At 36.0% G+C, this 18175-nt stretch overlaps 1 protein-coding gene across 1 annotated transcript in view; it reads right to left on the bottom strand.

Moving 5' to 3' along the window:
- The window catches only part of DNAI4 (dynein axonemal intermediate chain 4), an 83599-nt gene that overhangs the window by 56029 nt on the left and 9395 nt on the right, over window positions 1–18175 (bottom strand). The window contains exons 2-6 of the mRNA XM_077776343.1: window positions 15217–15394; window positions 12061–12245; window positions 10367–10479; window positions 7849–8005; window positions 3711–3850 (exon numbers count right to left, since the gene is read on the bottom strand). Coding sequence (XP_077632469.1) covers window positions 3711–3850; window positions 7849–8005; window positions 10367–10479; window positions 12061–12245; window positions 15217–15394 — 773 coding nt within the window. The remainder of the gene's footprint in view (window positions 1–3710; window positions 3851–7848; window positions 8006–10366; window positions 10480–12060; window positions 12246–15216; window positions 15395–18175) is intronic.

The raw sequence follows: 18175 nt of genomic DNA, 5'->3' as shown, positions 1-18175 counted from the left end.
GTTTACTTGATTTAATGGTGTTCTGCTTTTATTCCTATCTAATTTTCTCTTTTGTAATTTTTGAGTTATTTTCTTGGAAGTTTCATTTCAGATTACAATTAATTTCTTAAAATTTTAACCATCTACTTTGAATTAATATTACCTTACTTCAATAGTATATAAGAACTCCTATACAGCTCCATCACACCCACTCTGAGTTGATGTTGTCACAAATTATATCTTTATATACTGCGTGTCCATTAGTATAGATTTATAATTATTGTTTTATGCATTTATTTTAAATTATATTGCAAAAATAGTGGAGATACAAGCCAAAATTACAATGCTGGCTTTTGTATTCACCTATGTAGTTACCTTTCCAGTGCTCTTTATTTCTTCATATATTTTCAGGCTATTGTCTGGTGTCCTTTCATTCCTGCCTGAAGGAGTCCCTTTAGCATTTCTTATATGGCAATTCTACTAATGCTAAATTGCCTTAGCTTTTGTTATCTGGGAATGTCTTATTGTCTCCTTCATGGGAATATATTTAATCTTAATTATTTAATTTCTCCCTCATGAGGATTATTTGAAGGATACAGAGTTCTTGGTTGGCAGTTTGCTCTTTCATCTGTTTTTTTTTTTAATTTCTTTAATGTTTATTTTTTTGAGACAGAGACAGAGCATGAGTGATGGAGGGGCAGAGAGAGAAGAAGGCACAGATTCTGAAGGAGGCTCCAGGCCCTGAGCTGTCAGCACAGAGTCCGATGTGGGGCTCGAACTCATGAACTGTGAGATCATGACCTAAGCGGAAGGTGGACACTTAACCAACTGAGGCACCCAGGTGCCTCTCTTTCATCTGTTTTAAGTATGGCATCCCACTGACTTCTAGACTCCATGATTTCTGCTGAGAAATTGGGTGTAAGCTTATTGAGGATCCCTTATACATGAAGAGTCACTTTTCTTTGCTCTTTTTAAGATTCTCTTTCAACATTTAATTATAATGTGCCTGAGTATAGATCTCTTTGTTTTTCCGTTTGGGAGTTTATTGAGCTTCTCAAATATGCAGATTCATGACTTCTATCAAATTTGGGAAGTTTTTTGGCCATTATCTCTTCAAATATTTTTTGTTTCCCTTTATCTCTTTTTTCTCCTATCATTCTGAAATTCCCTGTGTATGTTGGTATGCTTGGTGGAGCCCCATAGGTCATTCAGGCTGTGTTCATTTTTCTTTTTTTTTTTTCTTTCTTCTCCTAAGACTAGATCATTTAAATTGATGTGTCTTTGAAGAATTGCAGATTCTTTCTTCTGCCTGCTCAAATCTGCCACTGATAATTCTAGTGAGTTTTTCCATTTCAGTTACTGTACTTTTAATCTCCAGAATTTATGTTTGGTTTCTTTTTATAATTCTTGTCTCTTTATTCATATTCTTTTTTTTCATACACCATTCTGGTTTGCATTAGCTCTTTGCCTACAGTTTCCTTTAGCTTTATCAGAATGTTTAATACAATTAATCTAAAGTCTTTGGCTAATAAATACAATGTCTGTACTTCCACAGGGAGAGTTTCAGTTAATTTATTCTTCAAGTGGGCCATACTTCTTTATTTCTTTCTATCGTTTGTTATTTCTTTTGAGAACTGAATATTTTGAATATAATAATGTAATAACTCTGGAAATCAGATTCTTCTTGCTCCTTGGAATTTGTTTTTGTAGTTTGCTGTGAATACTCATTGTTTGTTTGCTTAGTAATGTTTCTAAACTATTTTTATAAAGTCTGTATTCTTTTTTTTTTTTTTGAGACAGAGAAATAACATGAGCAGGGGAGGGGCAGAGAGAGAGGGAGACACAGAATCTGAAACAGGTTTGAGCTGTCAGCACAGAGCCGGACATGGGGCTTGAAGCCACGAACCATGAGATCATGACCTGACCCGAAGTTGGACGCTCAACCGACTGAGCCACCCAGGCACCCCTAAAGTCTGTATTCTTTGCCATGTATTAACTCAGAAGCAAGTGTCATGACAGAGATCTCCTTGAATACCTGAATTCCTCCCCCCTACCCTACCAGTCCATCAGAGGAAAACAAGAGAGAAAAGAAAAAGAAAGGAACAGACAAACAAAGGATAAAAAAACCTCTCCTGGTCTTTGTAGAGTGGGTCAGTGTTAAGGTATTCCTTTAATGCTTAGCCAGGCTGTTTACATCTATGCCTTAGCCTTCACTTCCTGCTTGTACTCAGGCTGAGATCAGCCAGAGGAGAAAGCGTTGGATCTTTTCAAGTTCTTCCTGAGCATGCATCCTGCCCTAGGCATGCACGTGACTTTGTAAAGTTCCCGGTATATACAAGCTTTTTTCTTTTTTTCTTTTTTCTTAAAATTTTTTAAACATTTATTCATTCTGAGAGACAGAGCATGAGTGGGGGAGGGGAAGAGACAGAGAGGGAGACACAGAATCTGAAACAGGCTCCAGGCTCTGAGCTGTCCGCCCAGAGCCCGATGTGGGGCCCGAACCAACACAGACCGTGAGATCATGACCTGAGCTGAAGTTGGACACTTAACTGACTGAGCCACCCAGGCACCCCTACAATCCTTTCTCAATATCTTAATTTCCCAAACAAACTCCCTCCCTAGCTTTTTCTCTCAGGCTTTCTGTGTGTTTCTTGTTTGACTCCATTGTATTCTTTTGCCTCTAAGAGAGATGAGTTGTTCATTTACTTTGCAATATTTGTGGAGAATGCAATATGCACAGCTGCTTTACCATCTAAGAGTTCTGAGTAAAAAAAAAAAAAGAAAAGAAAAAAGACAAGTGTTCTGGGTCAGTCCTTCAGGTATTCCCAGGCAGGTTAAAACAGAGAAGCTAAATCCTTTGAGAATAAGGTCTGCTCTGCTCCCTCTGGAAACAAAGGCCAGGGTCTTAAACTGGGAAGGCAGACTGCTGCCTTTAAGACTATCACCACACAGGAAAGGGGAGTAGGGCAAGAGTGAGTAAGGGTGCCACAAAACTTTCCTATTAATTATAAGTTGCCCTTGGCTTGATTTAGCACTTGCTTAGAAGTTTTATTTTAATTTTTTCAAAGAATTAGCTTATAGTTTTGCTGACTAACAAAAGCCATTAAAATTAATAACTTTCTTCTAATTATCTTTCTGGTCCTACCTCACAGATGTTTTGGCTATGCAGGGTAATGAATTTATGAATGTTGAAAGACAGTAAGTATAGTAAGGGGCACAGGCTCTAGAATCAGACTGTCTGAGGGTATTACTGTGTGCCATACTAGCTGAGTGAAGTTGGCCAAGTTAGCTAACTTCTCTTCTCTTGTTTCTGCCTCTAAAAATGGAGAGTAACAATAGTACCTACCTCATTGTGTTGTTGTGAGGATTAAACCAGCTAATAAATGCAGAAGGCCTAGAATAGTGTCTGGCACATTTTAAATGTTATTAGTTATTGTTGTGCAATCAGTTTCCCTAAATGTTTCGTAAACATTTGAAGAGTACAAAATTCTATAATAGAGTTTCTATAAATATCAAAATTACAATTATGTTATCCAAACCATCTATATTTATATTTATTACTCACTATTTGTCAAGTTCTAAAAGCTGTAGACTACAGGACCTAGCTACTATTGTGATTTGGCCAATGTATTTCTATCTTTGCTTTGTATGTTTCAACATTTATTTGTTAACTGACGGACTCAAAGAAAGTATATTAAAATATGTACTTTATCAAGCAGGATATAAATTACCTTTGTCTTCTTTTAGGATTTTTTCACACTGAACATCTTTATTCTTTGGTGCTCCATTAATAGTCTGCATCATCCTTTCAACATATAAGTCATTGCCTAACCTATTTCTACAAAGGGTCTCATAATTCTTGTTTTTCCGCCTACAAAAAAAATATTCAATTCATTAATAAAATTTATCTCTTTATATTATGCTTTCTATGTAAAATTACCTTCTTTAATGTGGATTTCACCAAACGTGAAGTGAGAGTTCAAAAAAGTTTGTACTTGGAACGCCTGGGTGACTCAGTCGGTTAAGCATCTGACCTCGGTTCAGGTCATGATCTCAAAGTTTATGGGTTCGAGCCTGCTTCAGGTTCTGTGTCTCCCTCTCTCTCTGCCCCTCCCCCACATGCGCTCCATCTCCCCCCCCAAAAATAAACAAATATTAAAAGAAAAGAAAGAAGAAAAGACAAGACCGCACTAAACTACCTCCAAAGGACTCTACTTACTATACCTCCCAGAATTCCTACTACTTTCAGTGCCTATCAACGCTATGCTAACACTATCTCCACACAGGTTTTATGAACTTTGCTATAAACACTGAAAGCTATAAATTTCCTTCAGAGTACTACATTTGTGTCATCCTGTAGGCATGTGTTATTTTAATAATTATTTACTTCTGAGTGTTTCTTAAATTCCAATTATGATTTCTTCTCTGGTTCATGAGGAATTTAGAAAACATGCTTTTTAACCTCCAAATATGTATCTGAATGTGTGCCTGTGTTTTAACTGAGACTTATGTTATTAATTATTAACTTAATTCCATTTGCGGTCAGAGAATTTAGTTTGTATGATACTATTTCTTTGAAATTTTTGAAACATAGCTTCATGGTCTTGTGTGTGGATGATTTTTATAAATATTCGGCGTGTGCTTGAAAAGAGTGTGTATTCTCTAATTGTTGAATGCTGAGTTTTATATGTGATCACTAAATTAAGTCTTTGGTTCAAATTTTCTATATCTATGTGAATTTTTTATCTGGTTGACATGGAGTACTTAAGAGAGGCAAGTTTAACACTCCTCCTTAAGTAGGATACTTACCAAGTTTCTAATTTTTGCTTCATATCTGTTGAGGTTATTTTATTAGGAGTATTCAAGATTAAAATTATTACACCTTCCTATCATTATGAAGTGACCCTCTTTGTCCCTAGTAATGCTGTTGGTTTAATTATTTCTCTGTAGATGATTCTTTTTTCTTTTTTTTTCTTATGTTCTTAAAATATTTTGGGGATGCTTGGGTGGCTCAGTTGGTTAAGCATCCAACTTTAGCTCAGGTCATGATCTTATGGTTTGCAGGTTTGAGCCCTGCATTGAGCTCTCTGCTGTCAGCATGAAGCCTACTTTGGATCCTCTGTCCTCCTTTCTCTCTCTCTCTGCCCCTCCTCCACTTGCTCTCTGTCTCACAATAAATAAACATTAACAAAAAAATTTTTTTTTAAATCTTCTTTTAATATTTGTTATTTGGAGTATCAGTATAATGCACTGAGTATATTTCTTTTTTTTGTGGATTTCTTTTGATTTATTCATTTCTGTAAAATAGTGTCTTTTAATAGCTTGGGAACATCCTTACCTACTCTCTTTGAATAGTTCGTCTCCTCCATTCTTCGTATTTTGACCTTTTGGAACTAACCAGATGCATGTTAGACCTTTATTCTATTGTCAGTTTCTTTTTTTAACTTTCACACTGTATATCACATTTTTCTCTCCAAGGTTTATTTTGTATAACTTATCCAGATCTATGTTTCAATTTATTAAATCTGTCTGATTATGCCTTGTTTAAATTTAATGCTTAGTTTTTAACTTCAACAATTATATACACATACTTTATTTTAAAGTTCTTTTTAGATGTTTTTGCAAATATGAGCCATCATTTTGATAGTTTCTTGATGTTAGTGAGGTGTTAACACTATCTTTTATTTAAATATTTCTTATATATTTTATATTCTATAGCTCATAAGAGTCCTGATAATATCTCATTATCCATAGTCCTCAGGGTGTAGATCTATGGTTTGTTACCTCTTTTAATTCTCATTCATAGTGGCTTTTTTATTGGTTTGGTATATTTTTTACCAAACTCAATCTGAGGGAATTTTAAGAGCCTACATGGAATATGCTTTCCTCCAGAGAAAATTCATGTTTGCTTATGATAATAGCTATGAAACCTGGGATCACTTGAGATAACTGAAATCCTTTTAAAGATTTTGCTTAATACAAAAATCTCTCTTTTAGTTCTCTCAATTTGCAGGGGTCCAAGACCTACTGGACTCTAGACCCATGTGCTAATTTTACCATTTGCTTCTAGCATCTCTCTATCTCTGATTTCAGATCACCTACCTATCCATTTGTTATTTGCTCCTTTCCTTTTTCTGGTGTTAAGAGCTTTCGCTTATGTCTTAAGAATTTCAAAGTGTGTTATTCAGAATCTACATGTACTATATTTTATAGTCCAAATAACTCTAGGATATTTTATATTTGGATAAGAATAATATCCTAAAAATAGTTTAATTATGGATTTTGAAATACTATGGATCATATTCAAATTATATTTGAATCTAAATAATCTGAATATTAATAATCTATATATTTTTTATGTTTGAGAAAGAGAGCATAAGCACAGGAGAGGGGCAGAGGGAAATAGAGGAAGAGAGGTAGAGGGAAAGGGAGAGAGAGAAAGAGAGAGAAAATGAGAATCTCAAGCAGGCTTCAGACCCAGCACCTGGGATCACAACCCCCCAAGCTGAAATCAAGAGTTGGACACTCAACTGACTGAACCATCCAGGCACCCCAATAATCTATTTATAGTACCTAAATTAATTCCAGACAGAGCAGACTTCAGAGCAAGGCAAATTATCAGAGATATTGAGGGGCATTACATAATGATAAAGGGGTCAATTCTCCCAAAAAGGCATAACAACCCTTAATGTATATATGTCTAACAGCAGAGCTTCAAAATAAATGAGGCAAATACTAACGATCTAGTTAAATTCAAAATAAGGAGAAATGGAAAATCTACTCTAATAGTAAATTCAGTTTTCCAATAACATATTTATACTTCTTAAATTTTGAATATAAAAATGTCACGCCTCAAATGGATCAAGAAGATGTGGTTTATCTATACAATGGAATACTACATGGCAATGAGAAAGAATGAAATCTGACCATTTGTAGCAATGTGGATGGAACTTGAGGGTGTTATACTGAGCGAAATAAGTCAGGCAGAGAAGGACAGATACCATATGTTTGCACATATAGGTGGATTAGGAGGAACTTAATGGAGGACCATGAGGGAGGAAAAGGGGAAAAATCGATGGGGAGAGGGAGGAAAGCAAACCATGAGAGACTCTTGAATGCTGAGGATAAACTGAGGGCTAATTGGGGTGGGAGAGAGGGGAAGGGGGGTGACGGGCATGGAGGAGGGCACTTGCGGGGATGAGCACTGGGTGTTATATGGAAGCCAACTTGACAATAAACTATTTAAGAAAAAAAGTAACCAAAAAAATGTCAGGCCTTTCATTTTTATAAAATCTTTTATTTATTTTGAGGGAGGCAGAGAGAGAGGAAGAGAGAGCATGACTGGGGGAGGGACAGAGAGAGAGGGAGACAGAATCCCAAGCAGGCATCACACTGTCAGTGCAGAGCTCCATGTGGGGCTTGATCCCAGAAACCGTGAGATTATGGCCTGAGCCAAAATCAAGAGTCAATTGCTTAACCTACTGAGCCACCCAGGGGCCCCAGTCCTTTCTCTTTAAACTCGAAATAACTTATATATGCATAAAAAATATCATTAAAACCTTTGAATCTTCCTTTATTTATTTTATTATTTGCCTTAGTAGTTTACCCACTTTTTACAGAATATGATAAACCTATGGGTTCTTCCTCTAGAAAAAAGTCCTTATGACATAAATAGTTTTCAAAAAAAAAAAGCTATAAATACTTTTCATATCATTTCACAGGGCACATATATAACTTTATATATAACTTCACCAAGCATATATGCCATCAGTATTTACCCAGGAATTCCCCAAAACAGAAACAAGGATAGGAACCTATGACTTAGCATTTAAATTACAGAAGCAATATAGACAATTGAGCCATACATACCTTACTTTCTCAGCTTCTTCAGATTCTATAGAAATCACGACTGTTGGTAGGTCAAAAAAGGTCAGTGTTTCTGTCTCTGTGAGTATTATCTCTATAGTCTTTTCTAGGTCTTCTTTGGTTACAAGTTTTCCAGGCGTTGCCCTCACAACTCGTAAATCTAAAATACATGACTTAATATAAATCATTTACTAATTGCTAATTTAATTATTATTTTACCAAAATATCATGATGGGTCATACATTGCAGGTGCCTTTTGTAGTCAAAGAACAGATTATATTGTGAGATGTATTCAATCCCTTCAGAGGGATTCAATCCCTCTGAGGCTGAGGAAGATTACAGTAATAATCTGATGCTCCTTGTCTATCTCTGAGAGGATGATCTTCCCTCCTGCAGCAGACACTGCTGATTGCCAAGTTTTCATTACTAAGGCTTTCTCCCTTCCCTTGCCTCTTTCCATTCAGAAAAGATGTTTAGATTTCTTAGCCTCTCTTGAAGCTAGGGGTCACCATGTGACAGAGTTCTGGCCAATGAGATAACAGCAGAAATATATAGGAAAGAAGAAGGCTCCTGGGAAAACTTTTATTTTCCTGATAAATAAAAGTGATATGATGGAAGCTACTGTCTTTCTCCTTCTTTCTGCTTTTAATGTGAATATAATACCCAGATCTGGGACAGATATTTTGAAACCATGAAGTAAGAAGGAAGAAGAAAAGACTTAAGGAAAGGGAATAGCAGAGCCATCAATCCAGAGTCTAACAGTTAAGCTACAAGAACCGATCCAAAAGCTCTCTACCTTTTAAGTTCTTTTAATGTGAATTAAATTAGTGATTATTTAAGCTAATGGTAGCTGGGTATTACTTGTTGTCAGAAGTATTTCTGTTACATTTCTTAACACCAAAGGGTCTATGAAGCACTTTTCCAACCTTATGAATATTTTCATTAATCCTTCATTATCATCTCAGAGGAAGAGACATCCTTACTGCAGTCCAAGGCAAACATTGCTCAAGTAGGTACCCATTTCATCCAGCATTTTTGATCATCCATTATTTCCCCATTTTATTACTTTTACTTTCATAATCCTTTACCTCATGTTTTATGTTCTGCTTCAAAGGAGTCACTCCTATTTGTTCTTCTGACAAATTACTAACCATCTTTAAAAACTCAATTCATAGGGCACCTGGGTGGCCCAGTCAGTTACGCGTCCGACTTTGGCTCAGTTCATGATCTCATGGTTCGTAGGTTTGAGCTCTGTGTCGGGCTCTGTGCTGACATCCAGCTCAGAGCCTGGAGCCTGTTCTGGATTTTGTGTCTCTCTCTCTCTCTGACCCGCCCCTGCTCACACAGTCTCTCTCTCTCTCAGAAATAAATAAAACACTTAAAAAAACCCCTCAATTCAAAAGTCAATAATTTTCTCTGTGAATTCTTTTTTTTCTCCCTCAAAGGTATTAATCTTTCCTTTCAAAGTGCTCCCATCATATTCTGCATATGTCCTATTACAGCACTGATCACAGTGTAACAGAATGACTTGTCTACTGAGTTAGAAGCAGAGCGCTTCTAAAAATATTTTTTAATGTTTATTTATCTTTGAGAGAGAGAGAGAGAGAGAGAGAGAGCTCAAGCAGGGGAGGGGCAAAGAGGGAGCTGCAGAATCTGAAGCAGGCTCCAGGCTCTGAGTTGTCAGCACAGAGCCTGACATGGGGCTTGAACTCTTGAACTGTGAGATCATGACCTGAGCCAAAGTTGGAAGCTTAAACACCTGAGCCATGCAGGTGCCCCAGAAGGAAAGCACTTCTTTTTTTTTTTTTAATTAATTTTTTAAAAATTTACATCCAAGTTAGTTAGCATATAGTGTAACATTGATTTCAAGAGTAGATTCCTTAATGCCCCTTACCCATTTAGCCCATCTTCTCTCCCACAATCCCTCCAGCAATGCTCTGCTTGTTCTCCATATTTCAGAGTCTCTTGTTTTGTCCCCCTCCCTGTTTTTATACTATTTGTGCTTCCCTTTCCTTTTGCTTACCTGTTTTGTATCTTAAAGTCCTCATATGAGTGAAGCCATATGATAGTTGTCTTTCTCTGACTAATTTCACTTAGCATAATACCCTCTAGTTATATCCACGTAGTTGCCAATGGCAAGATTCATTCTTTTTGATTGCTGAGTAAAATTCCATATTTATATATATACAGTATATATGTATTATATATAATAAAATTATAAAATATATATATAAATATAAAATATTATAAAATTATATATATATTATATATATAATATATATATATATCACATTTTCTAGAAGCAAAGCACTTCTAAAACAAAGCCTGTGATTCCTGAGGCTGGTGTTGCAAGAGACTCACCTTGGGAACATTAATACTACCCTGATCATTCTCATGTAGCTACCCCTCTGGCCAGCATTTAGAAATCATTACCATAGTTCTTTTATCTCAAGTATCTGACAAATAATAAGCATCAGAAATAAGGGACTGTTACTGAAATAAATGGTCATTTTTTCATTACCTGTAAAACTAGTCAATTTTTCACGTTTATAGGATGGTTCTTCTAGGTCTTCTGCTATTGATTCAGTAGTAGATATACTTGACTGAGAAACTGTACTGCTTCCTAAAACTGACCTTTAATCATGAAAAACAACATTATTCATTTATTTAGATGTTCTTATGAGTAATGAAATACATGAACAAAAACAGTATCATACTGAGAAATCAAATACCCTATACTCATATAAGAAAAATTGATAGAAATAAACTACTTTAAACATCAAGCTGATTTGTAATGTTCCTCAAGTAAAAAGTCATTATTTTTAAAAAGTCATTATAAATATATTTTAGGGATAAAACATGTCAAACCTATGTCCAAAATCCTCTGGTGGATTCCCAATATATTTAGAATAAAAAGCTAATCTATTGCCTACCTATCTAGTCTCTCCATTTTCATTTATCACACTGCCCCCCCCCACCCTACCCTCTCTTTTAACTTCCTCAATCATTTGGCATTCTCTTACTTTAGAGTCTCAGCCTAGAATACTCCTTTCATTTTTCACCAATTTTCTGCTTGTCACTCAAATCTCATCTTAAATGTGGTTTATTCAATTTTATAAAGGCCCTGTGAAGATTTAATTAAGAGAAAATCTATGTACTGGTTGGAAAAGCAATACATTGAAGAATACAAAAATAATTTCTTTAAATATATAAACAACATAATTTCATATTATATACTTCCCCCCCTTTATACTTATAGGTACAACTGTCCTCAAGAAGTTAGGTACAGTGGGGGCGCCTGGGTGGCACAGTTGGTTAAGCATCTAACTTTGGCTCAGGTCATCATCTCACAGTTCGTGGGTTTGAGCCCCACATTTGGCTCTGTGCTAGCAGCCTGGAGTCTAGAGTCTGCTTCAGATTCTGTGTGTCTGTGTCTCTCTCTGTGCTCTTCCCCTACTTGTGCTTTCTCTCTCAAAAACAAATAAATAAATTTTTTCAAAAAGGGTAGGTACAGTTTACTGGAATATTCTTTGTTTTACAGAGCATTTCTGTGGCTACTGTATGCAAATTTAGAGGCAGACTCTAAAATAGCATGTTTTCTCCTAAAATGTGCTTAGTGAACTTCTGGAACTTTTAATTGGTCAAAATGGAAAATTACACACTCAAATATTTCCCTGTAATCTTTATACTATTTTAGGACATACTGTTTAATTATTGCAATGATTCTCAACTTCTCTACTATAAACATTAATAAAATTTCACTTCACTTACATAAAGTGTCTACATAAAACATGCATAACATTTCATTTACAAAAATATTATAAAACAAAAGATAAATCAAACCGTAGGAGAACAGGGATTTATATGGAAGACTGGGTGGGAGTAGAGCTACTTCTTCCTGTAAATTCTAGCATAAAAGAAACAGAAGAAATATGTCTGTGGGTATGTGATTAGCCCCATCTTTTGGTTCCTCAAGAAAACTTGTGTAAAACCCATATATTTTCTCACAAATGTTTGGTGTGAGTGTTGGAGAACTCTTGAGACTTACAAAGATCTACCTCTAAGTAAAACATGTGGGGAACACAGAGATGGCACACTAACACAAAGTGCAGTTGAGAGAATGAAGACAACTGACATCTAAGTTACATATATACAACTTAAATGAAAAGACAGCACATACGATATACATAAGAATAGTAGAATAGTATACTCTACCTTGTAAAGTGCCCTAACATACTAGGATTTAATGTATTCTGATAAAGGCTATAAGAAGATATAAGTTCTGATGGAAATGATCCTTCTTGTGATGTCAGTAGTTTATTCGGCTTTGCTGTACCCGTATGTGGGTCTGGATGGTAAAGAGGTCGGGGAGTGACATCAACTCCCTGTTCATTAATTACCTGTAGAAAATCATTATTTAAAATGAAATAAGTAAAAAAAAAAAAAGGTGGTTTCTGAATAAATAGGCCCTAGAAAACAGAAAAAAAAGTGGTAGAAAAAAATAAGCATAATGTTTCTAGGTTGAAATAAGCATGAACAGTTGAATAAAAGATTTTATGCTTAAAAGGTTTCTTAACTAGGCCTACATTTCAAAACAGTCTTATTCATGTTTTTACCTGCATATAAATAATATATATTAATTTCAAGGAAATTCAGAAAGGTAGAGAATTCATCCAGTCTGTTAATATTTTTGTATACTCAATTTTTATGTATAAGCTTTAAAAATCATTATTATTCATTCAACATTTTGTTAATAAATATGTCCCAATTTTTACATATTTCTGTTTGTTTTGCCTAATTCTTAACCTTTTCAATTATGAAATTTAATACATACAGAAATATAGGTCTTATATTCAAGTTTTTAATTCGAGTTAATTTTTGTGTGTGGTGTAAATGGTGGTCCAGATTAATTCTAGCTTTCCAGTTTTCCTAACTCTGTTTATTGAAGATACTGTTTTTTCCCCAATGTATACTTTGCTCTTTCGTTGTAAGTTAATTGATTGTATATGTGTGAGTTTATTTCTGCGCTCTCTATTCAGGTCCATTGATCTATGTATCTGTTTTTGACCTACATGTTCATGTGCAAATACCATACAGTTTTAATTACTATAGCTCTGTAATATACTTTGAAATCAGAGAGGGTGATGGCTCCAGCTTTATTCTTTTCCAACATTGCTTTAGCTATTTAGGGTCTTTGTTGTTCCATACAAAATTTAAGATTATTCTATTGTGTGAAAAATGCCATTGAAATTTGATACAATTGATAGCAATTGTACTGAATCTGTGGATTGTTTTGGATAGTATGGACATGTTAACAATATTGATTCTTCCAATTAATAAACATGGAATATTTTTCCATGTATTTGTTTCTCTTACAATTTTTTTCATCAATGTCTTATCGTGCTCAATATACAGATCTTTTGACTCTATTAAATTTATTTCTAGGTTTTTTAAAAAAATTATTGTAATGTTTATTTATTTTTGAGAGGGACAAAGAGAGACAAAGCATAAGCGGAGGAGAGGCAGAACAAGACAGAATCTGAGCAGGCTCCAGACTCTGAGCTGTCAGCATAGAGCCCAAAGCAAGGCTCAAACCCATGAACTGTGAGATCATGACCTGAGCTGAAGTCGGATACTTAGCTGACTAAGCCACCCAGGTGCCCCTACTTCTAGATATTTTATTTTTTTAGATGTAATTGTAAGATTGTTTTCTTAACTTCTCTTTCAGAGCACTGGATATTAATGTGTAGAAATGCATATATAGTATATATAGTAATTATCTTAGTCAATTCAGGCTGTTATAACAAAGTACTATAGATTGGATGGCTTTCAGAGACTATTTTCTGAAGTCAATGATTGATACTTGTTCTCACTGCAAAATGCTCCTCGCAGTAGCCTTATCATTCTACTTTCTGTCTCTGAATTGGACTACTCTAGATATCTCATACAAGAGGAATCATACAGTATTTGCCCTTTTGTGACTAGCTTACTTCAATTAACATAAATATCTTCAAGGATCATCTATACTGTAGCATGTGTTTAATTTTAGCCATTCTAATAGGTGTACAGCAGTATCTCATGGTTTCAATTTGCATTTCCCTAATGACTAATGCTGATCATCATTTGATGTGCTCATTTGCTCTCTGTATATGTACTTTATAGAAGTATTTGCTCAAGTGTTTTGCTCATTTTAAAAATTAGGTTGTCTTTTTTTTAATTTATTTTTTTAAATGTTTTATTTATTTCTGAGAGAGAGAGACAGCTTGAGCAGGGAAGGGTCAGAGAGAGAAGGGGGACAGAGAATCCGAAGCAGGCTCCAGGCTCTGAGCTAGCTGTCAGCATAGAGCCTGATGCGGGGCTCAAACCCACGAACCGTGAGATCATGATCTGAGCTGAAGTCGGACACTCAACGGGCTGAGCCACCCAGGTGCCCCAAAAATTAGGTTGTCTTAATATTGTTTTGAAAATTATTTATATATTTTGGTTACAAATACTTTATCAGATATTTGCTTTATAAATAACTTTTCCATCTTTTTAGTAGTCTTTCAAAGACCAGAGCCTTTAATTTTGATGGAGTCCAATTTACCAATTTTATGTTTAATGGACTGTGTTTTTTGGGTCATATCTAAAAAAATCATTGCCTAGCCCATTCAGATTTATATATTACATACTTTTCTGTATATATATTATACTTAGATTAAAAGTTTCAAAAATTTAATTCTTTGTTAAGTGTTGTCTTCTTTTTAAATTTTCTTTTTAACATTTACTCATTTTTGAGAGAGAGAGACAGACAGACAGACAGTCAGACAGAGAGGACATGAGCAGGGGAGGGGTAGAGAGAGAGAGGGAGACACGGGATCCAAAGGAAGGCTCTGAGATGTCAGCAGAGCCCCGCGTGGGGCTCAAACTCATGAAACATGAGATCATGACCTGAGCTGAAGTCCTACGCTTAACCGACTGAGCCACCCAGGTGCCCCTTAGTTAAACATTTTCTAATGAGATAACCAATTTGTGATTATTTATTTTATATTTGGTAGAGTACATTATAAAAAAGAATGGATATTAGCTTTACTATTTAAATTATAGCTAGGTTAGCTATTATTAATATTATAATCAACTAGTTCTTAAGGTCATGAGTAGACTTTCCTCACTCCACTCTAATGTTCCTATTACTAGTAATGAATTATAGAAACCAACAGCCAATATTACACTGTAAGATATGTCATGTGTCAAAGACTCTAACAAAATCAATGTGTCAACATTAGAAGCGAGTTCATTATTTCAAAGCAGCATATTTTCTACTTTTAACATTTCAATCAAGTTCATTATGGTGCCACCTTCAAATAAACTCAGAATTCTAAAGAATATTACCTGTATGACTGTCTTTGAGGTGGAAATATTCATTTTTTCTGCCTTTACATCAGGTCCAATTATCATGGTTTTTGACATAGCCATTCTGCTTTGGTTTAAACCACTATATCCTTTTATTTGGGTTTTTTTTGCTGTGCTGATAAAGCTAATAGACTTCTTTGGCTGTTCAATAGTGCTCCTATATCAAGAAAAAACATAATATGAAGGATTCATGACTGAAGGAAAATTAACCAACAATAAAAAAGCAGACTTTCATTTAGAAACGTGAAAACAATCTGAACATATGTACAAAAAGGGTCAACTATCACTTCCTATTTTTCCAGCTTATACACGCTCTGAATACTCCAATTCAAACAACTCTATTCAGCTCCCTTCAAATCCATTGTCACCTTCAAGCCCTTGATTCTATCTACCATGTTTCCTTCCTCCCTTCCCTATCCCTCTCATGCAATCTCTTCTCTCCTGAGCTCAAAGATAATAAATATAATCCAGAGTTAATTATAGGCATACCTCGGAGATATTGCAGGTTCAGTTCCAGGCTACCACAATAAAGCAAGTATCACAATAAAGTGAGTAAAATGATTTTTTTTTTTTTGGTTTCCCAGTGCATATAAAAGTTATGTTTACACTATAGTCTATGAAATGTGCAATACCAATATGTCTAAAAACACAATTACAAACCTTAATTAAAAAGTACTTTATGGGGCGCCTGGGTGGCTTAGTCGGTTAAGCTTCCGACTTTCCCTTAGGTCATGATTTCGCGGTTCGTGGGTTCGAGCCCCCCGTCGGGCTTTGTGCTGACTGCCAGCTCAGAGCCTGGAGCCTGTTTCAGAGTCTGTATCTCCCTCTCTCTCTGACCCTCCCCTGCTCACGCTGTCTCTCTCTCTCTCTCTCTCGCCTAGAAAAAAAAAAGTACTTTATTGCAGGGGCAGCTGAGTGGCTCAGGTGTTTAAGCTTCCAACTTTGGCTCTGGTCACGATCTCATGATTCATGAGTTCGAGCCCCACTTCAGGCTCTGTGCTGACAGCTCAGAGCCTGGAGTGTACTTCAGATCCTGTGTCTCCCTCTCTCTCTACCCCTACCCCGCTCACACTCTGTCTCTCTCTCTCTCTCAAAAATAAACATTAAAAAATTTAAAAAAAATACTTCATTGGGGCGCCTGGGTGGCTTAGTCGGTTAAGCGTCCGACTTTCGCTTAGGTCATGATCTCGCGGTTTGTGGGTTCGAGCACCGCGTCGGGCTCTGTGCTGACTGCCAGCTCGGAGCCTGAAGCCTGTTTCAGTCTGTGGCTCCCTCTCTCTCTGACCCTCCCCTGCTCACTCTCTCTCTCTCTCCTAGAAATAAATAAAAATATTAAAAAAAAATACTTCATTGCTGAAAAACGTTATCATCTGAGCTTTCAGTGAGTCATAATCACTGATACGGTTCATGATAAAAAATATAATAAAAAAGTTTGAAATATTGTAAGAATTACCAACATGTGACACAGAGCCACAAATTGAGCAAATGCTGTTTGAAAAATGGTGCCAATAGACTAGCTCAACACAGGATTGCCACAAACCTTCCATCTGTAAAGTACCCAGTGTCAACAGAGTGCCATGCAGTGAAGTGCAATAAAATGAGGGATGCCTGTATAAGCATCTTTACTTACATTCTCATCTTCCTTTTCCTTTTTTAAATTCACAGTATTTGCTTGGCAAAACCAAAACTTTGATCCATTCCAATGATCTTCTTACATTGAGCCTGCACCTGCGTATCAACCATGTTTCTAGCTTCTGTAAACTTGATGCTTTACCATTTGCCATGCACGTATAGGCCCAATATGTCTTGATCTGGACCAACTGATATGCTCAAGTTACTGTGCCTTGGTTTCCCACCCCTGGTCACCCCCTCCTCTCCCAGGGGCACAATTTTCCAATGCAAACCAGCCTATCCCCATCCACCTCTCTTATCAGCCTCTCACACTCTGGACCACTCTATACCTTCCCTAATCACCTTATAGCCAAGTACCAGACAACTTGGGATGGCCCCTAGGTTCCAGAACCCACTGAAACTATTCGAACTAATCCATCTTAAGCCTGCTCACCATATCTCACCTCTTCCTTCGCACCTAAAGCACAACAGAGATGGGCCCATAGTTCCTCCCTTTCCCTCTGCCTGGTGGCTGACTCTACTGCTTCCCCATGTAGCCCCCTGTGGCATTGCCTGCCCTCTCCTCTTAGAAACTATGAGTAATAAACTATCTTTTCAATGGCAATCACTTCCTGATCTGTTTACCTTACTATACTTCCAATTTTCTTTAATATACTATGTTTTAATTCAACCTGTACAGCTAAAAGAAGCTGGAGAAAAAACATCCAACCATGATGCCAAGTCTCATTGTAAATTATGGGTTGTTGCTTTAAAGTGCGTCCTTAATGTGCCAGCAATCATACTGTATTTTTTTGGTTCACTTTTTACTATACCTTCTAAGGTCACTATTTTATACTTCTCTCCTTGAATATCAACATCTCTTCTCCCGTCTTTACTTTCAGCTTATTAAATGAGAAAACTGAGCTAATCAGGTAACTTTCAAATTTTGCCATGGTCACAACTATGCACCTGTTTATATCTATGCCTACATTCTCTATTTTTCTCTTGTTACTCTGGGCAAATTACCTTTTATTCCAGCTTAGATAAATTGCTCTACTCCTGTACTAGATTCCATTTCTTCCTGCCTATTCAAGAACATTGCTCTACTAATTCTCTCATACATCATAAACTTTTCTCTCTCTATTGGATTATTCCTTTCAGCATGTAAACATGCTATTGCTTCTCCTATCTTAAAAAATTTCTCTTGACTTCATTTACCTCTCCAGTTAACATCCATTCATCTTAACTTTAATTCTAGCAACTCCTTTGAAAGAATGAATGACTGTACTTATTGCTTCTTTTTTATTAATAAAGTATTTAATTAATT

This window comes from Crocuta crocuta, unplaced genomic scaffold, assembly GCF_008692635.1.
Source record: "Crocuta crocuta isolate KB4526 unplaced genomic scaffold, BGI_CrCroc_1.0 scaffold17, whole genome shotgun sequence".
Taxonomy (NCBI): Eukaryota; Metazoa; Chordata; class Mammalia; order Carnivora; family Hyaenidae; genus Crocuta; species Crocuta crocuta.
The sequence above is the reverse complement of the archived record's forward strand: the minus strand, read 5'-3'. Positions and strand labels throughout refer to the sequence as shown.